The sequence below is a fragment of the Spermophilus citellus genome (assembly GCF_964194105.1).
Source record: "Spermophilus citellus genome assembly, chromosome: 2".
NCBI lineage: Eukaryota > Metazoa > Chordata > Mammalia > Rodentia > Sciuridae > Spermophilus > Spermophilus citellus.
In genome coordinates, this window is record NC_138183.1 from 235,275,289 (window position 1) to 235,293,261 (window position 17,973).

The 17,973-nt window shown below is 53.6% G+C and overlaps 1 protein-coding gene across 1 annotated transcript; it reads left to right on the top strand.

Annotated features, from left to right (window-relative positions):
• The first annotated feature begins 640 nt into the window (after positions 1-640).
• On the top strand, positions 641-17,501 carry LOC308641018 (1-aminocyclopropane-1-carboxylate synthase-like protein 1). The gene is given in 16 exon segments (XM_081279116.1): positions 641-659; positions 2,754-3,044; positions 6,131-6,190; positions 7,998-8,068; positions 9,402-9,471; positions 10,302-10,368; positions 11,719-11,816; positions 12,309-12,386; positions 13,099-13,199; positions 14,042-14,131; positions 15,397-15,442; positions 15,553-15,694; positions 16,732-16,874; positions 16,977-17,130; positions 17,222-17,248; positions 17,251-17,501. Coding segments are annotated over 15 exon segments (1,641 nt in total). The 5' UTR covers positions 641-659; the 3' UTR covers positions 17,454-17,501.
• Positions 17,502-17,973: the final 472 nt, after the last annotated feature.

Here is a 17,973-nt window from a genome sequence, read left to right on the forward strand (position 1 = left end):
CGCAGAGCTTTTCTGGGGTCTTTTCCTGACTTTAGGACTGCAGTAGGTCAGGGATTAAGTTTCAGAACAAAATGAGGTCCCAAGTAGAATGAGGTTGCTTAGGTCTTTCAGCTCTCACGTGTGTATGAAGTATGATGTCAGGAACTTCGGTTGTTCTCTTGTCGGACAACCTTCTCTCCTTTCTCCCGTTTCTTCCTTCTTTTCCTCCCTCTCTTCCTTTCTTTCAGCAGAAGTCTGTTCCCACTAAGGACCTATGGGGGCTGAAGAAACCCCACACAGAGTGAAAGGTTAATAAAATAGGTACTTGTCACTCCATTTTTCTATATGCTTAACAAAACACTGTTTGCTAATCTTGTTCCCAGGATGTGCTGTCCCCAACTGTGAACTGTTTGCTAATCTTGTTCCCAGGATGAGCTGTCCCCAACTGCCAAACTACAAAATGTAACTTCTCTCCCTGCCCTCTCCAAGGAAAGTATATAAGCTCTGCTTAAGCTGTTCTCAGGGCTCCATCTCTCTTTGCTATAGAGAGCTCTGGGCCCTAGCATGCCAAATGAACCCTCCCTTCTGCTGTTGCATAAGACAGTGTCTTGTGGTCTCTTCCTCCCACGTTTGGAGGGACCCTTACAAGAGGACTGGCAGAGAGGTCAGTCACAACGCAGGTGGGACTCAAGAGCAAAGGTTTTCATGATGCGCCTGCCATAGTTTGGGAAGGACGTTTTGTGGGTCGCAACATTTGCCAAGAAACTTCTGTGCTCCGAAAGGACTCTGAGAACCTGGGGACTAAGCCGGGATGCAGCGGGTGGTGCCCGCCCCAGTGCCAGTGTGGATGGATCTGCTCCAGTGTCCCTGTCCCTCTCACTAGCCACCTAGGGCGGAGGTGGGAGTTGGCGGCCCGCCCCTTCCTGGAGTAGGTCTTGGCTGCTGTGTCCTGAAGTGCCCCCCTTCCCGTGCGGGGGAGGCCTGGACTCCGTGATGCGCCCACCTGTGCGGTCATCACAGCGCAGGACACACCTAGGGTTCCTCCCGCTTGCGTCACGAGTGGGAGAGCTGCGCGGTGATAAAACCCCAAAGCCCTGTCCAGGCACCCTGTCTTGGTCCCAGAGTCCCGCAGCCGTCTTCCCCGCGAGGAAAGCTGGGGAAAGCGTTTTCCCTGCAAAGGAAAGGGACACCCATCGCGAGTCCGCCCTGCGCCAGGGCTGGTCTGCAAGTAGGTGCCACCCGCCGCTTTGCAGAGGAGGACAAGGTGGGGCCTTGATGCACTTTTCAGCCTCAGCGCGCTTGGCGCTGAAGCCCTGGGCACTGGCTTCCTCTACCTGGAAAAGCCCGCCCCCCCATCCACCCCGCGTCCCACAGGAAGCCCCACCAGCGGGATTCCCAGGGCTGATCTCAAGCAGGTGACAACACTGTGTCCTGGGACTCCCTGGACTCAGAGAATCGGCCCTGCGCTCCAGGATGGCTGGGACAGCAGGACACAGGCTCCAGGCTGTGCAGCTGACCATGCCACCACCCACCGCGCTGTCCTTCCTCAGACCCCTTTGTCTGGTCTAGGGAAGCTCCTCCGTGAGCCCTGCCAACTGGGGAGGAGCCCGAGAAGATGTCGTTCCCAAACCAAAATTAAACCGCGGAGGGCACCATGGTTTCTGGGTTGCCCACGGAACACCCGTCATTTGATGTCAGGAGGCTTATACTTTAGGACGGGAACATAGGTGAGGACTATTATGTAAGGACCCATATTCTATAGAACTGTGGCCTTGAGCCAGGATTTGGTCTAAGATCTTGATCCCCTGACATCCTCACTGGTGTCCAGTGAGGTGGCTGCTGGTACACCCACTGTGCAGATGAAACTGGCTCAGAGAAGTGGAGGCGCTCACCTCTGCTGGCAGCAGGACCCTTTCCTGGTGCCCCTTCCTGCTTCCAGCATGAAGACCTGGACCTGGGCCTCTGCCCTTGTTGGAGACTCCTACCCCTCCTTCCCCTCAGTTCCCATCACCATCTGCTCCAGACACCAAGGAATCCCATCCCACCCTTTCCACCACAGGACATCTAGGACTCCCTGGCAGTGATGTGTGTGGAGAATTTTAACCTGGATTTTTAAATTTAAATTTTTTTTATTATTACCAGAGATTGAACTCAGGGGCTCTTCACCGCTGAGTCACATGCCCAGCTCTTTTCATTTTTTACTTTGGGACAGGGTCTCATTCAGTTCTGAGGGCCTCACTAAGATGCTGAGGCTGATTTTGAACCTGTGATCCTCCTGCCTCAGCTTCCTGGGCCACTGGGATGACAGGACTGTGCCACTGCACCCAGCTTAACCTGTACTTTTGAAATTGAGATAAGCAAGAATGGGAAAAGATCACTGGTGACCCCTTCGGCTGGTCAAGGAAAAACGTATGCAGAAATGAAATGAGCCAAAGAGGCAATCTGTTGAAATGACTCAGATGTAGCCAGCACAGGCCCTGGCTCACTACATGTCTTAACAGATTCTGCTCCTTGGAGTGGTGGCACATATGGTTGCAGCTAGTTAGGGACACAGGAAGTGGTGAGTGCATGAACTTAAAGGAAGGGGCAGATGGCCAGTGGGTGGAGGCAGGAGGATCATTGAGGCCAGCCTGGGCAACACAGGGAAACCCTGTTGCAAAATAAAGTGAGGTGGGGCGGGGATGGGGGCGGGGATGGTGACTGACTGTTTTTCTGGGTGGTGCTCCCCAGGGCCTTGAGCAGCCCTGGGCACTGAGCGCTTCTGTCTTTTGCAGATGTTCCCCCTTCCTCAGAAGGAATGCAGGGAGCCTGCCACCTGTCTGGGCTTGGCCTCCACCCAGGACATGGGCCATTACTGTCGGGGTGACGTGGAAGGCGAATGCTCCAGAAGAGCAGAGCTGAAGCTGCCGGAGCTCTGTGGAGTTGGTGATCCCACCGCCAGGTTCTCCTCTGCCAGCTCCTGCCTGTCCTCCAGAGGCAGAGTCATCAAATGGTTCTGGGACTCGGCTGAGGAGGGCTACAGGACCTACCACAGGGATGAGTATGATGAGGACAAGAACCCCAATGTGAGCAAAGCCCTTCCCCGGGCCCAAGAGGGGACTGTGGGGCGGGTACCTTCCTTGACTGCTGGGCAGCACCCAGCTGGCACCTGTAGGGGAAAATCACGGTCCTCTACCTCCAGGAGGGCTTCTGATGGAGGTCCTAGGGGACCCATAAGCAGAGGCCTATTACAGTGACCCTCCATTTATAATTAAGGGGACACAGACTTGTGAAGGAAGAGTTCAAGAGCTGTAGAGTGATCCTGCGTGGATAACCTGCCAACCATTCACCTTGATTTTGTTTTCTTTTTGTGGGGCTGGGGTTAGGATCAAGCTCTCCCTCATGCCAGGCAAGTGTTCTACCCTTGAGCTACGTCCCCACCCCCAACCCTTCAACTCTGGAGCTAGGACAGAGCTGGGTTCAGTGCACGATAATTTCGTTTCTTTCAGTCTCTGCTCATCTCCAAAATGGGGTAATTATACCTGCTGCAGAAGAGTTGAGATTAAATGGGATTTATGACGGGATTAGCCCAGGGCTTGCTCTGGGGAACAGGGAATAAATGTTGCTGCTATTATTATTAATATTATCTGCCCAATTATTATGAGGTACTAACTACTGTTAGTAATACCTTCACAGATCAGAGAGCTGCACAAATTACTCTTTAATAATCTTTATGTCTTCAGCAGCCCCCAGGTACCAGCCGCTCTTGTAGGTGCTGGCATTTTTAACAGTGAGCAAGAACAAAGTTTTTCTCTTCTATGCATTTATGTTCTGGGTGGGAGACAGCAGACAGACAAAAGCATCTCTGTATAATATAAGGTTATAATAGCTGTAGAGAAAAATAAAGCAGGTGAAGTGGATAGAGAATGGTAGTAATGTTGCTATTTTAAAAAAGTGGTCACAGAAAGCTACTTTAATGAAGTGACATTTGGACAGAAACCAGAAAAACAAAGGGGGTGAGAGGTGGTATTACCTATCAATTGCTGTAACAAATTCCTTCAAATCTCAGAAATTCAGGTAGGAAGAGTTTCAGTTTCTGGAATCCTGGTGGGTGCCTCACAGTCAGGATCTTCTGTGAAGTTGCCCTGAATCTGGGTGACATCTCCCGGGGGAGGGACGGGGAGAGGGTGGGGAGGCGCCATTTGCAAGCTCACTCACCTGGTGACTGGAGGGCCTCATTTCCCTCCACAGGGGCTTTCCCACCAGCCCACTTCCTACCTGGCAGCTGCTTTTCCAGGGCAAATGACCCGGGAGAATGAGGCCAGGTGTTCCCAAGATGAAGCCACAGACTCTGTATTACCCAGTCTCAGAAGTGGCATCCCATCACGTCTGCATGTTTTATTTTGATGATCAGAAATGAGTCGCTAGGTCCAGCCCACATTCGAAGGTGTGATTAGAGGGGGTGGGGATCCCTGGGAGCCACTGTAGAGGCTGCTCACCAAACGGGAGTGAGCCATGTTGTACCTGGGGAAGAGCCCTAGGGGGAACCATGCTGGATGGTTCAAGGGACATAAAAGGGACCATTGGTCTACTAAGAATCCAGACTGGTGGACTGTGAGGTTTGAAGGTCAGGAGGTGGTGTGGTCATAGGTCCCATGGAAGTCACGGGCCACTGTGAGCCTTCTCATGTTGGATCAAGTGGGCGAGGAGGTGTTGCAGGGAGATGCGATATGGCCTGATTTCTGTTTTTAAGAGATGCCTTGGACTGTGCATGAGCCTGGACGACAGGTGAGGAAGTGGGGAGGACAGGAAGTGGAGAATCTGGCTTGGTGATGGGGTTGGGCCAGGATCTCCGCAGTGGAGCTTGGCAGCGGGTGGACTGTGTGGGTATTTGGAAGGCAGAGCTGTCAGGGTTTGCAGGTGCATTGGCTGTTTGTCCCCCAGGGGGAGATCACAGCGTCTTAGGTGTCTTCATCTCTGCTCATTTCAGGTCTATGTTTCATCGTTCCTTCTTCCTTTACTCCCTTTCGCTTCCCTTAATGCAGATATCAGTAGTCAGCTGGGGGGGGGGGGAGGTGCACGGCAGGATGGAGGGCGGCCCTGTATCTCTAGGGACTCTAAGGGAGAGCTTGGGCTAGGCCTCCCATCATTTCTCTCCTATGAGAATAAAGGCCTTCTGGGGTGGGGATCAGGTGTAAAGGAACACCTGTGGGGAACACCTGTGGGGGAGGCCCACAAAGGACAGACACAGACACACAGGGAAGGTGCAGACAGACAGAAGGGTAGCAGACAAAGGCGTGCCTACCCCTCTCTGCTGTCATCTTTAATTACCCCAAAAGTTACATATTAGCCAGTATTCCTTTTAATCCCAAGTGCTGAGATAAGGTTCAGGTCAATGTGGACACAGAGCCTCTGTCCTCAGAGGATGTCACTGTGTAAACGAGGTGGTGCATCCACATAAAATAGCTCAGTGGGGAATTACTGGGCATTGAGCTTAGGGGTGCTTAACCACTGAGCCATATCCCCAGCCCTATTTGTCTTTTTATTCAGAGACAGGGTCTCACTGAGTTGCTTAGGGCCTCTGTAAGTTGCTGAGGCTGGTTATGAACATGCGATCCACCTGCCTCCGATGCCCGAGGTGCTGGGATGACAGGTGTGTGCCACTGCATGTGGCCGAGGGCTCATTCTTATTGACCTCCACCTGGTTTCTGTTCCTGGAGAACATAGTTCTGTGTGTACACTCTTTCATCCTGTAAACATGTATGGATTCCTGCTAAGCGGCTGAGAGATACTGTAATGTCCTGGGTGTGCATCTGCCTTTTGGGAGTTCGCCTGCAGCAAGGGAGTAGAGCCTGGACTTCTGTCCCCATGGCCGGGAGCAAAAAGTCAGCAGTGCTCTAGAGGGGTGACAGATCAAGAGCCATGGAACCCCAGAGAAGAAAAAGCCCTTCTAGGTGGGATTGGGGGGCAGGCTCCTGGAGGAGATGGCACTTGAGCAGAACTTTAGAAATGGGAAGAGAGAGCCTGAGGCCAAGGGGGGCAGGGCTGGAGTGAGACCAGGAGGGGTGGCGGGAGGGCAGGGTGGCAGAGCTCCCCGATTGCTGTCCCTGTGGGCTCCTTTCGCGGGCACTCCTCTGCCATGCTCATGTGGCCCTGTTCCTCTTGTCTCCAGGGCGTCATTAACTTGGGCACCAGCGAGAACAAACTCTGCTTTGACCTGCTGTCCAGGCGGGTGAGTCCAGGGGATCCCTTCTGTGGAATACTTGTCCCTAAGGGACCTGCTGTGGGCTCTTGGCCTGGCCAGGGAGTCAGGGGACCCCAGTTGTCTTGGGGACAACTTTCTGGGTGATCTAGGCCCATCACTTCCCTGAGATCCTGATTCTTCATCAGTTCAGGCTCTGCCCCTTTGGTCCCTCCTGCTGTGTTGGGTCCCTCACTCCAGGGGACTCAGTGCCCTGCTTTTTTGTTTGTTTGTTTGTTTGTTTGTTTGTTTTTGCACCAGGGATTGAACCCAGGGTGCTTAACCACTGAGCCACATCCCCAGCCCTTTTTATATTTTATTTAGAGACAAGGTCTCGCTGAGTTGCTTAGGGCCTTGATGAGTTGCTGAGGCTGGCCTTGAACTCTCGAGATCCTCACGCCTCAGCCTCCCGATTACAGGCATGTGCCACCATGCCTTTCGGGGGAAACCAAAGCCCTAATTTGTGACTTTGCCAATTTCCATGATCAGTTTCAAGCTCCTGTGTGCCATCCCAGGACAGCAGGGTTGGAAGAGAGACATGGTGGCCCAAGCTCATACATGTTCCCACCGTATGGACTATAGAAGTCACTTTGAAAGTGGGGTGGCGGCACAGTGCAGGAAAGCAGGAAGTGACAATGTTCACATGCTCAATGCCTTACTTATAGAATACTTGACTAGGTTTTAAGCTTATATTAAATTAATTTTTAAAAATGACTGATTCCAACATAGCCTGCAGCATTCCTGGAAATCTGGAAAGTTCCTGGATGTCGTAATCCAGTTCCTTGAGCAGGGGTCTCCAGTTGGAGCTGGGTTTGTAGAGGCAGCAATGCTTCCCCAGAGGACAGCTTTCCAAAGGAGAAAAATCCAAGCCCCAGGGGTTGGGTTGTAGGGAGGGTCTTCAGAGCAGGTTTTCCCTAAAGCCAGCTCTTCCTGAGACAGCTCAAGCACTGAAAAAAAAATAGAATCTGAGTCACATATGTAATATGAAATTTTCTATTAAAAAGTTAAAAGAAAGCTTGGTAAAATGAATTTTAATGATTTATTTCATTTACATCATGTAACTAAGACATGACCATTTCACCATGTAATCAATATAACAGCTGTCAACATAGTTGACATACTTCCTCATAGTAAGTTTTCAAAATCCAGTGTCTCCATTTAGACTCACCACGGACCAAGAGTTCAGAAGCCACAGTGGGCCATGGGGACATGTTGGACCAGCTCTGAGGGATGCCAGGAGGAGGGAAATGGCTGGACACGTGGCTGATTCCCATTCCTCTGCTCCCACCACCCAAGGACCCTGCGTTATTAGTCGTTCTTTGACATTTGGCCTGTGATGCCCTAGAGGTCTGACCCAGCACCTGGTCACAGAGGTGATGGTCCAGAAAATGCCACCTTTTCCACAGCGTGATACTAAGGCAACCCTGCCAGAGAGCAGTGGCCCCAGTCCTTCTAGAAGTTGGAGTGAAGACTGAGGTGACAGCACCCTGCTCCCTCTCCTGGCACTGTCTGTGCAAGCCACACCCCTTTTTTTTTTTTTTTTTTTTTTTTTTTGGTGGCAATGTTGTATGAAGAGCACTCGACCAGAGTCCAAATTTCTGGGTTTGGATCTCAGCTGTGCCACTGAATGGCTGTGGGACCTTGGCAGAGTCACCTCACTTTTTTGATCCTCAATCTCTTCATTTGCAAAATGGGCATGGGACATGCTGTCCCTCTGGGGGTTTCTCTGGGACCTGCTGCCGTGTGGAAGCAGGAGGCAGTGGATCCGTCAGCCTGTCCCTCTCCTCTTTGTCCCCAGCTGACTCAGAGTGACATGCTGCGGGTGGAGCCGCCCCTGCTGCAGTACCCTGACTGGAGGGGGCACCTGTTGTAAGTACTGCTGTGGGACAGTGGATCTCCACATGGGCGGTTTTGCTCCCCCAGGGATGTTGGGCAAGGCCTGGACACAGGTTGGAGGGTCATAACTTGGAGGTGGAGATGCTCCTGGCCTTCAGTGGGTAGAGGCCAGAGATGCTGTTAGTCCTACTGTGCACAGGACTGCTTCCCCAACAAAGAATTGTCCAGCTCCAAATATCAGGGGTGGCCGGTGGAGAGAGCCTGCTGAAGGCCAAGGGCCGATTCCTGGAGGCCTGGAGATCCTGGGGTTCCCTGCCTGTCCCGTCACAGCTCAGGAGCTCCCAGTTTGGTTTCCATGAACCTGGGTCTGACGTACAGGCAGGGCCTTTGGGTGAGGAGTCTGTTCTTCTTGTCAGTAGTTGATAGAAACCAGATCCCATGTTTCTGTGAGGTGACTCTGCCAAGGTCCCACAGCCATTCAGTGGCAGAGCTGAGACCAAACCCAGAAATTTGGACTCTGGTCGAGTGTCCTTCATACAACATTGCCACCAAAAAAAAAAAAAAAAAGGAGGGGGGGGTATGGCTTGCATAGACAGTGCCAGGAGAGGGAGCAGAGTGCTGTCACCTCAGTCTTGATCCCATGTCGGAGAGCTGGCTGGGCTTTCCCTGGCCATAAGAGAGGAAGTGAGGGACAACACTGATGCTTGGCTCTACTGCCTGAGCAGACACCAAGGACCAGAGGAGAGGGGTTCAGTGGCCAAGGACTTGATCCCAAGACTGATTCCAAAGCTCATGTTCTTAAACAGTGATTAGGATGGTGAGCCCTACACACAGGCCACTGGGCTTGGGCTTGTGTTTTGTACTTACCAGCAAGTGGCTTGATTTCTTCAGACCTGTTCTGCTTTGTGCTGGGGATTGAACCCAGTGACCCTTTACCATTGAGCTGCATCCCCAGTCCTTTTTATATTTTATTCTGAGACAAGGTCTCACCAAATTGCTGAGGATTTCACTAAATTGCTGAAGCTGGCCTTGAATTTGAAATCATCCTGCCTCAGCCTCCTGAGTTTCTGGGATTACAGTGGCCAAACCTGTTTCTTTGTCTGTAAAATGGAAATATTAATAATTATAGTGTTGTGTTCTCAAAATAACATCTGGGTGTAGGATAAATGTAGAACTACACGGAAAGACAACTCAGCACATGTGGGAGGGCACCTGGAGTGAGGACAGGTGCAGAGCATGATGCCCATGTGGGACATGAGGGGAGAATAATGGCAGGAGCCTGAGAATTCCCGAGAGGAGCTTTGGGGTGGCCAGTGTTTTGAGGACCTTCTGGTAAGCATGGCCTATCTGTCTGTCTGATCTCTAGCCTCCGGGAGGAAGTGGCTAAGTTCCTGTCTTACTACTGCAAGAGCCCAGCACCCCTCAAAGCAGAGAATGTGAGTAGCCCCGTCCTCTGCTCTCTCCTGCCCTTTTGCTCTGCTCCCACTTTTGGCTGGCCAAGGGCGAGGTGGGTTGGGATCAGCCTATTTTTTAAAAATATTTTTTTAGTAGTAGATGGACACAATACCTTTATGGTTTTTGTTGCTTATTTATTTATTTATTTTTAGGTGGCACTGGGGATCGAACCCACTGCCTCACGCATGCTAGGCAAGTGTTCTACCATTGAGCCCCAGCCCCAGCCCAGCTGTCAATCTTGATTTGGTTCAAAACAGAATGAGCAATGCCTGCTCTCTTCTTGACCCCCGACCCTGGATGCATTTTTAAAATTTTTATGTTTTGGTATTGGGCATTGATCCCAGGGTGCTACATCCCCACCCTTTTTTATTTATTATTTTTATTTGGAAAAAGGGTCTTGCTAAGTGGCTGACGGTCTCACTGAATTGCTGAGGCTGGCCTCAACTTATGATCTTCCTGCCTCAGCCCCCCATGTTGCTGGGATTGCAGACGTGCACCACTGCACTCAGCTGGCCCTAGATATTTAGAGTTGGGGTAGAATCTCTGCCCCACGTTGTGCTGTGAACCCTCTTGGCCTCCTCGTCTTCAGGCAAGACCCTCTGAGTGACCGGCTCCTGGGTCTTGCTCAGATGATGCAGAGCAGGGTCCCCCCAAATCACTTTGGCTGTAGGGGCGGAGGGTGTTTGTCTAGACAGAGCCCCAGGATGCTGAGGGGGAACCTGACTCTCTTCTGTGCTGAACTGCGACAGAGGTTATGGGTTTTCACTCGCTCTGGGAACTCCGTCATCCTGTCCCTTTATGTCACCCCCAGGTGGTTGTTCTGAATGGCTGTGCCTCTGTCTTCTCTGCTCTGGCCACGGTGCTGTGCGAGGTGGGGGGTAAGTGAACTCAGGGTCTGCTCTGGACTGGGGTCTACACGGCAGGACCCCAGTTGTCTGACCTCACGGGCTGCCCATGTGCTTAGAATAGAATCCAGGAGGCCACAGAGGTCTTACATCAGTGGCTTGAGGAGACTCCCAGGGCGTGGCCCTACCAGGGGAGGGTAGAGGAGCTGGCTCTGGGCTTCCTGCCTCCTCCTGCGACACCATGGCCCAGAGCAGGAGGAACAGGAGGAGGTCACCTGGTGCCATCTCTTTCACATCGGGGGAGGGGAGTGGGGGGGAACTTCCCAGAAGGGTCTCCACAGAGCCCCTTTGTACTGACCTACAATGACTGAAACCCATTCCCAGAGCAGTCCTTGGGCAAAGGGGAGCAGAGAGCCAAACTTAGTTTGTCCCCGACGGCTGGGGAAGGCCTGCCATCCCCTCGTGTCTTAGCAAGGAGGGACACTGGGATGACCGTTGAGTAGGCAGCCAGCCAGGCCTGCTGCACAAGCCGTGCTCTTAAGACCTGGCCTCGGTCAGGGGTGTCTGTTGCCGGGGACAGAGGCCTGTTCACCATGGCTTAACCAATACTGGTAATGGCCGTGGGTCTATTGACCACGTTCTACATTCCAGGCCTTGGCATAAGGCTCCACACATCCAAAATATCTCATTTAACCTCACAGTGTCCCAGGGAGGTTGGTTCTATGGCAAACCTATCCTATAGGTGAGGATCCTGAGGCCCAGAGGTTAAGGAACTGTCACAGAGAAAGAGATAGTCACCAGGAAGATCTCTGGTCAGAATATAATAGGCAATTGCCAACCCTTTCTAGAATAATCAAAGAAAGGGACCTTCCCAACCAAAGTTCAGCACAGTGCCCAGCATAGTAAGTGCTCAGCAATGTTAGTCATTCATTGCAAAAGATCTTGACTTAGGGGTTTTCACCTTAACCATGGTGTGAAGGCGTGTACAGTCAGTGGGAACTGTACTTTGATTTTGAACTGTGGACCTTGTCCTTGCAGGTGGTATGTGCTACGCTGGGCAGTGGAGTGAGCCCAGCTCCCAGGCAGCCACGAGATCATGGACCCCACACATGGGCCATGTGGCTAAGCTGGGAGGTTTGGCAGGTCAGGTGGATTAAATGTACTTTTGACTTAATGACATTTTGGACTTACGTGGACTTATCTGAACAGAACCCCCATAAGCACAGGAGCACCTGTATTAGGAAGCGGACCAATGTCAGTGGCCTGAGCTTGAGAGTTTTGGGAATTGAGCTGGAACATGCTCCAGATGATCCTCCAAGATGCCCAGGGGGTCAGGAGTGTTACAGCCAGAGGATAACAGGTCCTACCTGTTCCTGTCCCCAGAGGCTTTCCTGATCCCCACTCCATACTACGGAGCCATCACACAGCATATCTATCTCTATGGCAACGTCCGACTGGCCTATGTCTATCTGGACAGTGAGGTGAGAGTTCCTGCGTCCCAGGAGGCCCTGGGCCTTCCCCTGGCCAGGGGTTTCCTGGGTCTGAATTGTGGGTGGGCACGGGAAAAAGTCCATGCCAAGGGCTCTGGAGCTGCTGTGAAAAGGGCTTGGAGCCCTCCATTGCCTCATGGCTGCCTGTGCCTGGGTCCTGGAGGGTCCCCTGCTCTAGGCTGTAAGATTCCTGGGGTCCACATAGAAGCCAAGTTCTAGCCACCAAAATAAGGTGGACAGGGGACAGAGACCTTCACATGGAAGCCCTGGGATCCTACCAGAGGAGCCCTGCAGGCCTCTGCTGGAAACCTGAGAGCCATAGGAGGTGTCCCTGCTGTGACTTGCGGAGTGGAGGACAGGAAGAGGAAGTGGCCCCACCTGTTTTCCAGGGACTGATCTGAGGCGATGGGGGGTGAGGGACCTGAGAACTCAGGGTTGGGGGTCCCTGAATTTGGCTGGAGACGTTGGTGGGTCTTCTTCCAGGTCACTGGGCAGGACACACGCCCCTTCCAGCTCACGGTGGAGAAGCTGGAGACGGCCCTGCAGGGAGCCAGATCTGAGGTCTGCAGATGGAGTCCAACCAGGGCTGGGAGTGGGTGGGTCTGGACACAGCATGGACCCCTCTTCCCGTGGCTCATCTCCTGAGAGCTGGTTGGTGGCCATGATGGGGACACATGGTAGTGTGGTAGCACAGAACCTGGAGGTTCTGCCCATTGGAACAAGACCCTCATGCCTCTGTGTAGAGTCAACCCGGGAGCTTCCTGGAACGTGCCCCCCTCTCCCCACTGCCTCTGACTCGGCTTCTAGGGGTCAAGTATGGAGCTGGGGGACTGTGGGTTAGTGAGTCTCCTGAGAGGTGGAGTGGGTGTCCTGTTCACTTAGAGGGGATTGAAACGCAGAGGGCCCCCTTCTCTGGGGGCTCTTTTTTGTCTGCTTCTCAAGCGTCTGCCTACTTGGGTGATTTTACCTTGGACCTTAGAGCGGTCAGTGTTCACTGTAGGAACGTTGAAAGTTGAACCCGTGCCCTTGAGTCTTGCAACACAGGCCCTCTCCTGGCTCATGGGCACATTCCCCTCTGTGCTCTGTGTTGGTTTTCTTTTCACAGTCAGCCCGATGCTGCAGATGTCATTCTGTGTCCTACTGTGCTTCATGTGGGTCCTGACCATGTCCCCAGGACACTCACTTCCCTGGGAGCCACCAGGGATCAGCCCCATCTAGTGGGTCTGCCTGGCCTTGGGGAGGAGCTGAGGTCTCTGCCTGTGGATGGTTTCAGGGTGTCCAGGTCAAGGGCCTCATCCTCATCAACCCCCAGAATCCTCTGGGGGACCTCTACTCCCCGGGAGAGCTGCAGGAGTTCCTGGGATTTGCCAAGAGGTGAGTCCCCCCGAGTAGGTCCTGGGTCCATCCAGCTCCGGGGTGGGCTCTGCTATAGGCCCTGTGCCCTCTCACCCCACCGCGGGCTTCTACCTGCCTTGGCCTCTCCCTGGCAGCGCGGCAGTGAGAGGGTAGGGCTTTGGTGGAAGCCATTTCTCTCTGTTCCATTTTATCTTTAAAATTAAGCTCTTTGTTGTGGTGGTGGTGCTAGGGATTGAACCCAGGGCCTTACACATGCTAGGCAAGTGCTCCACCACTGAGCTTCATTCCAGCCCTTTTCAAAGTTTTATTTTAAGACAGGGTCTGGTGAAGTTGTCCAGGTGGACCTTGAACTTGCCTCTTCCTGTCTCAGCCTCCTGGGTGCTGGGATTACAGGGGTTGCCACTGGACCCAGCGTCTCTTCCACGTGATAGTAATGGCTTCACTCACTGCAAGGCCCAGCCCTTTGCTTACTGTTTCTTTTAATCCTCATAACGACTCCATAAGATATAGACACTTCATGATCCCAGCCCTGGGAGCCATGGAGTGGACACGTCAAGAGTCGGGCCAGATTTGAATGTGGGTCCGTCTGCCTTGAGCCTCCTCCTTAAATGTTCTTCTCCAGGGAGGACCCCGAGGTCCAAGCTCTCCCTGACAGGGCTGGCTTCAAGCTCCTCTCCCCTTTGCTTTGTAAGTGCTGCTTCCTGGTTGAGAAAATAGGCAAAAGGAGGGTGTTCCTGGAGAAAACGAGTCTGGACACCCTGGGTAGGCGAGTCCCTCTGGGCTGGGACACGCTGTTCCCTGGGAGGACATGTGGCTGTAACATGTGGCCCAGCTCTCCTCCCGCCCTCTTCTCGCGGCAGGCACTCGCTGCACGTGATCGTGGATGAAATCTACATGCTGTCCGTGTTCCAGGAGTCGCTCGAGTTCTGCAGTGTCCTGAGCCTGGAAAGGTAAGGCTCCTGGGCTCCGCTGACCGCCAGCCCCACTGGCCTCTCTGTGGCTGGGCCCACAGGGTGTGACCTGGCCAGGGCCATGCTGCTCACACCTAGCTGACCCAAGGGGTCCTCAGGCCCCAAAAAGGTGGTGGCTGGGCTGCATCCATGGATTTGAGATTGTTCTGTGGAGACCCTGAGACCTCCAACCCGGGGCCCTCGGACTCCAGAGGGCAGATGGGAAACTGGCTGCTGGCCGTTCCTTCGTGTCCAGTGGAGCTGCGGTTCCTCCCCCCTCCCTCTTTCCCTCCCTCCCTGCCTCCCTCCTTCCTTCCTTCCTCGCATTCATGGAGCGAATAAGCGCTTTGGGCTGTTTAAATCAGTGGCCTTATCCATTAGATTGCGTCTGAGCACAGAATTTATAAACAAGAGACCTTGGACACACTTGGACCAGATCGTCTGCGAAGTCTATAATCTGACCCCGAGGCAGGATGACAGTTCCTTTTGTTCCTACTGACTTTTCAGCCCTGCCGTGGCCTTTCCGTCACTTGTCTCTCAAAAGCTCTGTGAGGACGATGGCATGTGGAGTGTGACTCCCATTCCTTTTATGCTTAGGAGAGTGAGACACAGAGAAAACAGAGACTTGCCCATGAGCCTTGGGTAGTCACGGGAACAATATCTATGGGGCGTCTCTCTGTGCTAGTGCTGGGGGACATCAGTGAACCACCAAGACCTTGGCCCTTCCCATGTAGAACCTTTGATAAACCCCAAACCCTAGCAGCACAACACCCAGGTAGTCATTTTGACCTCGGTGGTGGCAAGTGCTAAATGGAGAATTCTGGGGAGCTCTGGGATGACCTGCTGGGGTACCCCACTGGCTGGAGAGAGTCGGGAAGTCTTTGAGGAAGTGACACTTGAGCTGTATTCTAGATCATTAGTTGGCAAATTTCTCCTCTAAGGGGCCAGATGGTACATAAATTTAAGGCTTTACAGGCCTCATGGCCTCTCCCTCAACTCTGCCATGCACGTTCTGTCAGCCAGTGAGCGCGGTTCTGACCTGATGAAACGTTATTTATGAAAACAGACACCAGGTAGATTTTCCTGCAGGCTGTTGTTTGCTAACCCTGCTCTAAGGGATGCACAGGAATTGGTGGTTCTGAGAGATGGAAACAGGGCCAGGACCCAGGACCAGATCCATCCATCCATCTCCTCATTTGTTCGTGGAAATGGGCCTGGGCACCCTGGTTCTGGCTGCCTCTGTTCCCACACTGTGCCCTCTGCAGGCTGCCCGACCCCCAGAGGACCCACGTACTGTGGGGCATGAGCAAGGTGAGTGTCTGGGTGGCTGCGGGGAGTCAGAGAGATGGGAGGCAGACAGGTGGGTGGAATCAGCTCCCTCTGTGGAGGGTGGCCACGGCCTCGGCTGTCTCTTCTTGCAGGACTTCGGGATGTCCGGGCTTCACGTTGGCACGCTGTACACAGAAAACCAGGACGTGGCCACTGCTGTGGCTTCCCTCTGTCACTATCACGGCCTCAGTGGCCTGGTCCAGTACCAGGTGGCACAGCTGCTCCGGGACCGAGGTGACTGCCTGGGTTTGGTGCCCTGAAAGGGGGAGGGGAAAAGGTTGTGGTCTGTCTGGGACCCACCAGGGATCAGTGGCTGTATCCTGCTTGCAGGTTCAGAAAGCCAGGTCAGATGGCAAAGGGAACTGCCATGGCCACCATTTACTGAGCCCTGCAGGTGCTCTTGCTGTGTCTCATTTGTAACTCCCAGGACCCTAGAAGCTCAAAATCTTATATTTTCTTCATCATGAGGAAAAGAAGGACCAGATACCCCACATCCACAGTAACACCTAACATTGTTAAAAACACAGGCGACGTCACCGGCTGAGCAGGAGGCAGAGCATCTGGAACTCTCATGCATTGCTGCTGGGGATTCAGGTGGTTCAGCCACTTTGACAGCCATTTTCCAGTTTCTCATAAAAACACTGACCACGCCACCCAGCCATCCCACCTCTAGATAGTGCACACACATGCACGCAAAAACCAACGTGGAAACTGAGCTGGGAACAATCTGGATGTTCTTCCTGAATGAGTGGGTACAGACACCACCACATGGGCACATCCACTCCATGAAGTGCTTCTGCAATAAGATCCCCGACAGCACAGATTCGTCCTGGAAGTGTTAGGCTGGTGAAGGAAGCTAGTCTCAATGGATTACATACCATAATGTTCCACTTCCTGGGCATTTTGCAAAAGGCAAACTGGGGTGATGGAAGCAGATCAGGTTGTGGGGCAGAGGCCAACGTGGCTGTAAGTGGCATGAGGGTATTTTCTGGAGTGAGGGAACTGTTCCTAATCCTGCCTACGGTGGTAGGCACACAAATACATAGATGGGTGATCATCCATCCATGCCTGGCTGGGATCTGGCCCTTGGTCTGTGTGGCTCCGAAGCCTCACTTTGTAACCAGGTACATCTTCGGTTTGCTCTGCATCCTGAGGGGCTTTGTGCTCTGGGCTCCTACTGGGCGTGTGGAGGCTGGAGATGGAGGCCTCAGGGTTGAGGGGGGCCTTACAGGGACCCCTGAATTCCTGCCCCTCCTGATCCTCCCTCTCAGACTGGATCAACTGCGTGTACCTGCCTGAAAACCTTGCCCGGCTCAAGGCTGCCCACACCTACGTCTCGGAGGAGCTCAGGGCCCTGGGGGTCCCCTTCCTGAGTCGTGGGGCAGGCTTCTTCATCTGGGTTGACCTGAGGAAGGTGAGCTGGGGTGCAGGCTGGCGGGGCGCAAGCCTTCCTCCAGCAGGTGACAGGCCCTGGGGGTCTTCTCTGTGTCCTGAGCCTCTACCCGCCCCTTTCCAGTACCTGCGCAAGGCCACCTTTGAGGAGGAGAGGCTGCTGTGGCGCCGTTTTCTGGACAATAAGGTGCTGCTGCTCTTCGGCAAGATCTTTGAGTGTAAAGAGCCTGGCTGGTTCCGCGTGGTCTTCTCAGACAGGCCCCAGCGGCTTCGCCTGGGTGAGCAGCCGCCTGTCCCGCCCCTCGCAAGGGTTTGCTGGTCCCCACCTGTGCAGCACTGGCGCTCACAGCCCTCACTTCTCCTTCTCAGGGATGCAGAGGGTCCGGCAGGTGCTTGAGAGCAACCCCAAGTGACAGAGGAAGCCCCTCCCTGGCAGCCCCGGGAGCCCAGGTACCAGGACAGATGGGCTGCTCAGTGTCTGGTCAGCAGCCACTGCCTCCCACCTGGACCATCTGGATCTGGGGCTGCAAGACGGGCTGGACTTGCCCCAAGGACCTCTTTCCTGCCCGTCTGGGTGGCAGCAGGAGACTCCTTAAGCTGAGCTTCATCTTGGCCATTGCTGTCCCCTATTAAAGAACCTGGGACCAGCTAGACGTCTCTGTGTCTCTGTCATGAGTCATTTGAGGAACAGGGGAGTGGAGAGGGCTCCTGGCCACCGCCCTCAGCTCCAGGAGGAGGGCAGAGCCCATAAGCCACCTGGACCTTCTTGGTGATGGCGTCTGCATGCTTCTTTGTTGCCAGGGAAACAAGCCAGAGGAGCAGCGCACACAGAGTGCACCAAGAAGGAAAAGGAGGTGACAACCTGCTAGGGGGAAGGGGCGAAGTCAGTCTGTTCAGATCTGAGCACATCAGGAACCTAGTAAGGTCTCAGCTGGGGACCAGAGGACAGGACCCCAAGGTGGGAGTCAGGAGGGGCTTCTCAATGGGCATTGAAGTGGCCCCTCAGGATGGGGGACTCTCCTCCTACCTGGAAAGGAGCTGTCTTCTCTGACGTCCCCAAAGCAGAGTAGCCCAGCAATGGCTATGGGGCAATTTCGGGACTGGAACCCAGAACCAGGGCT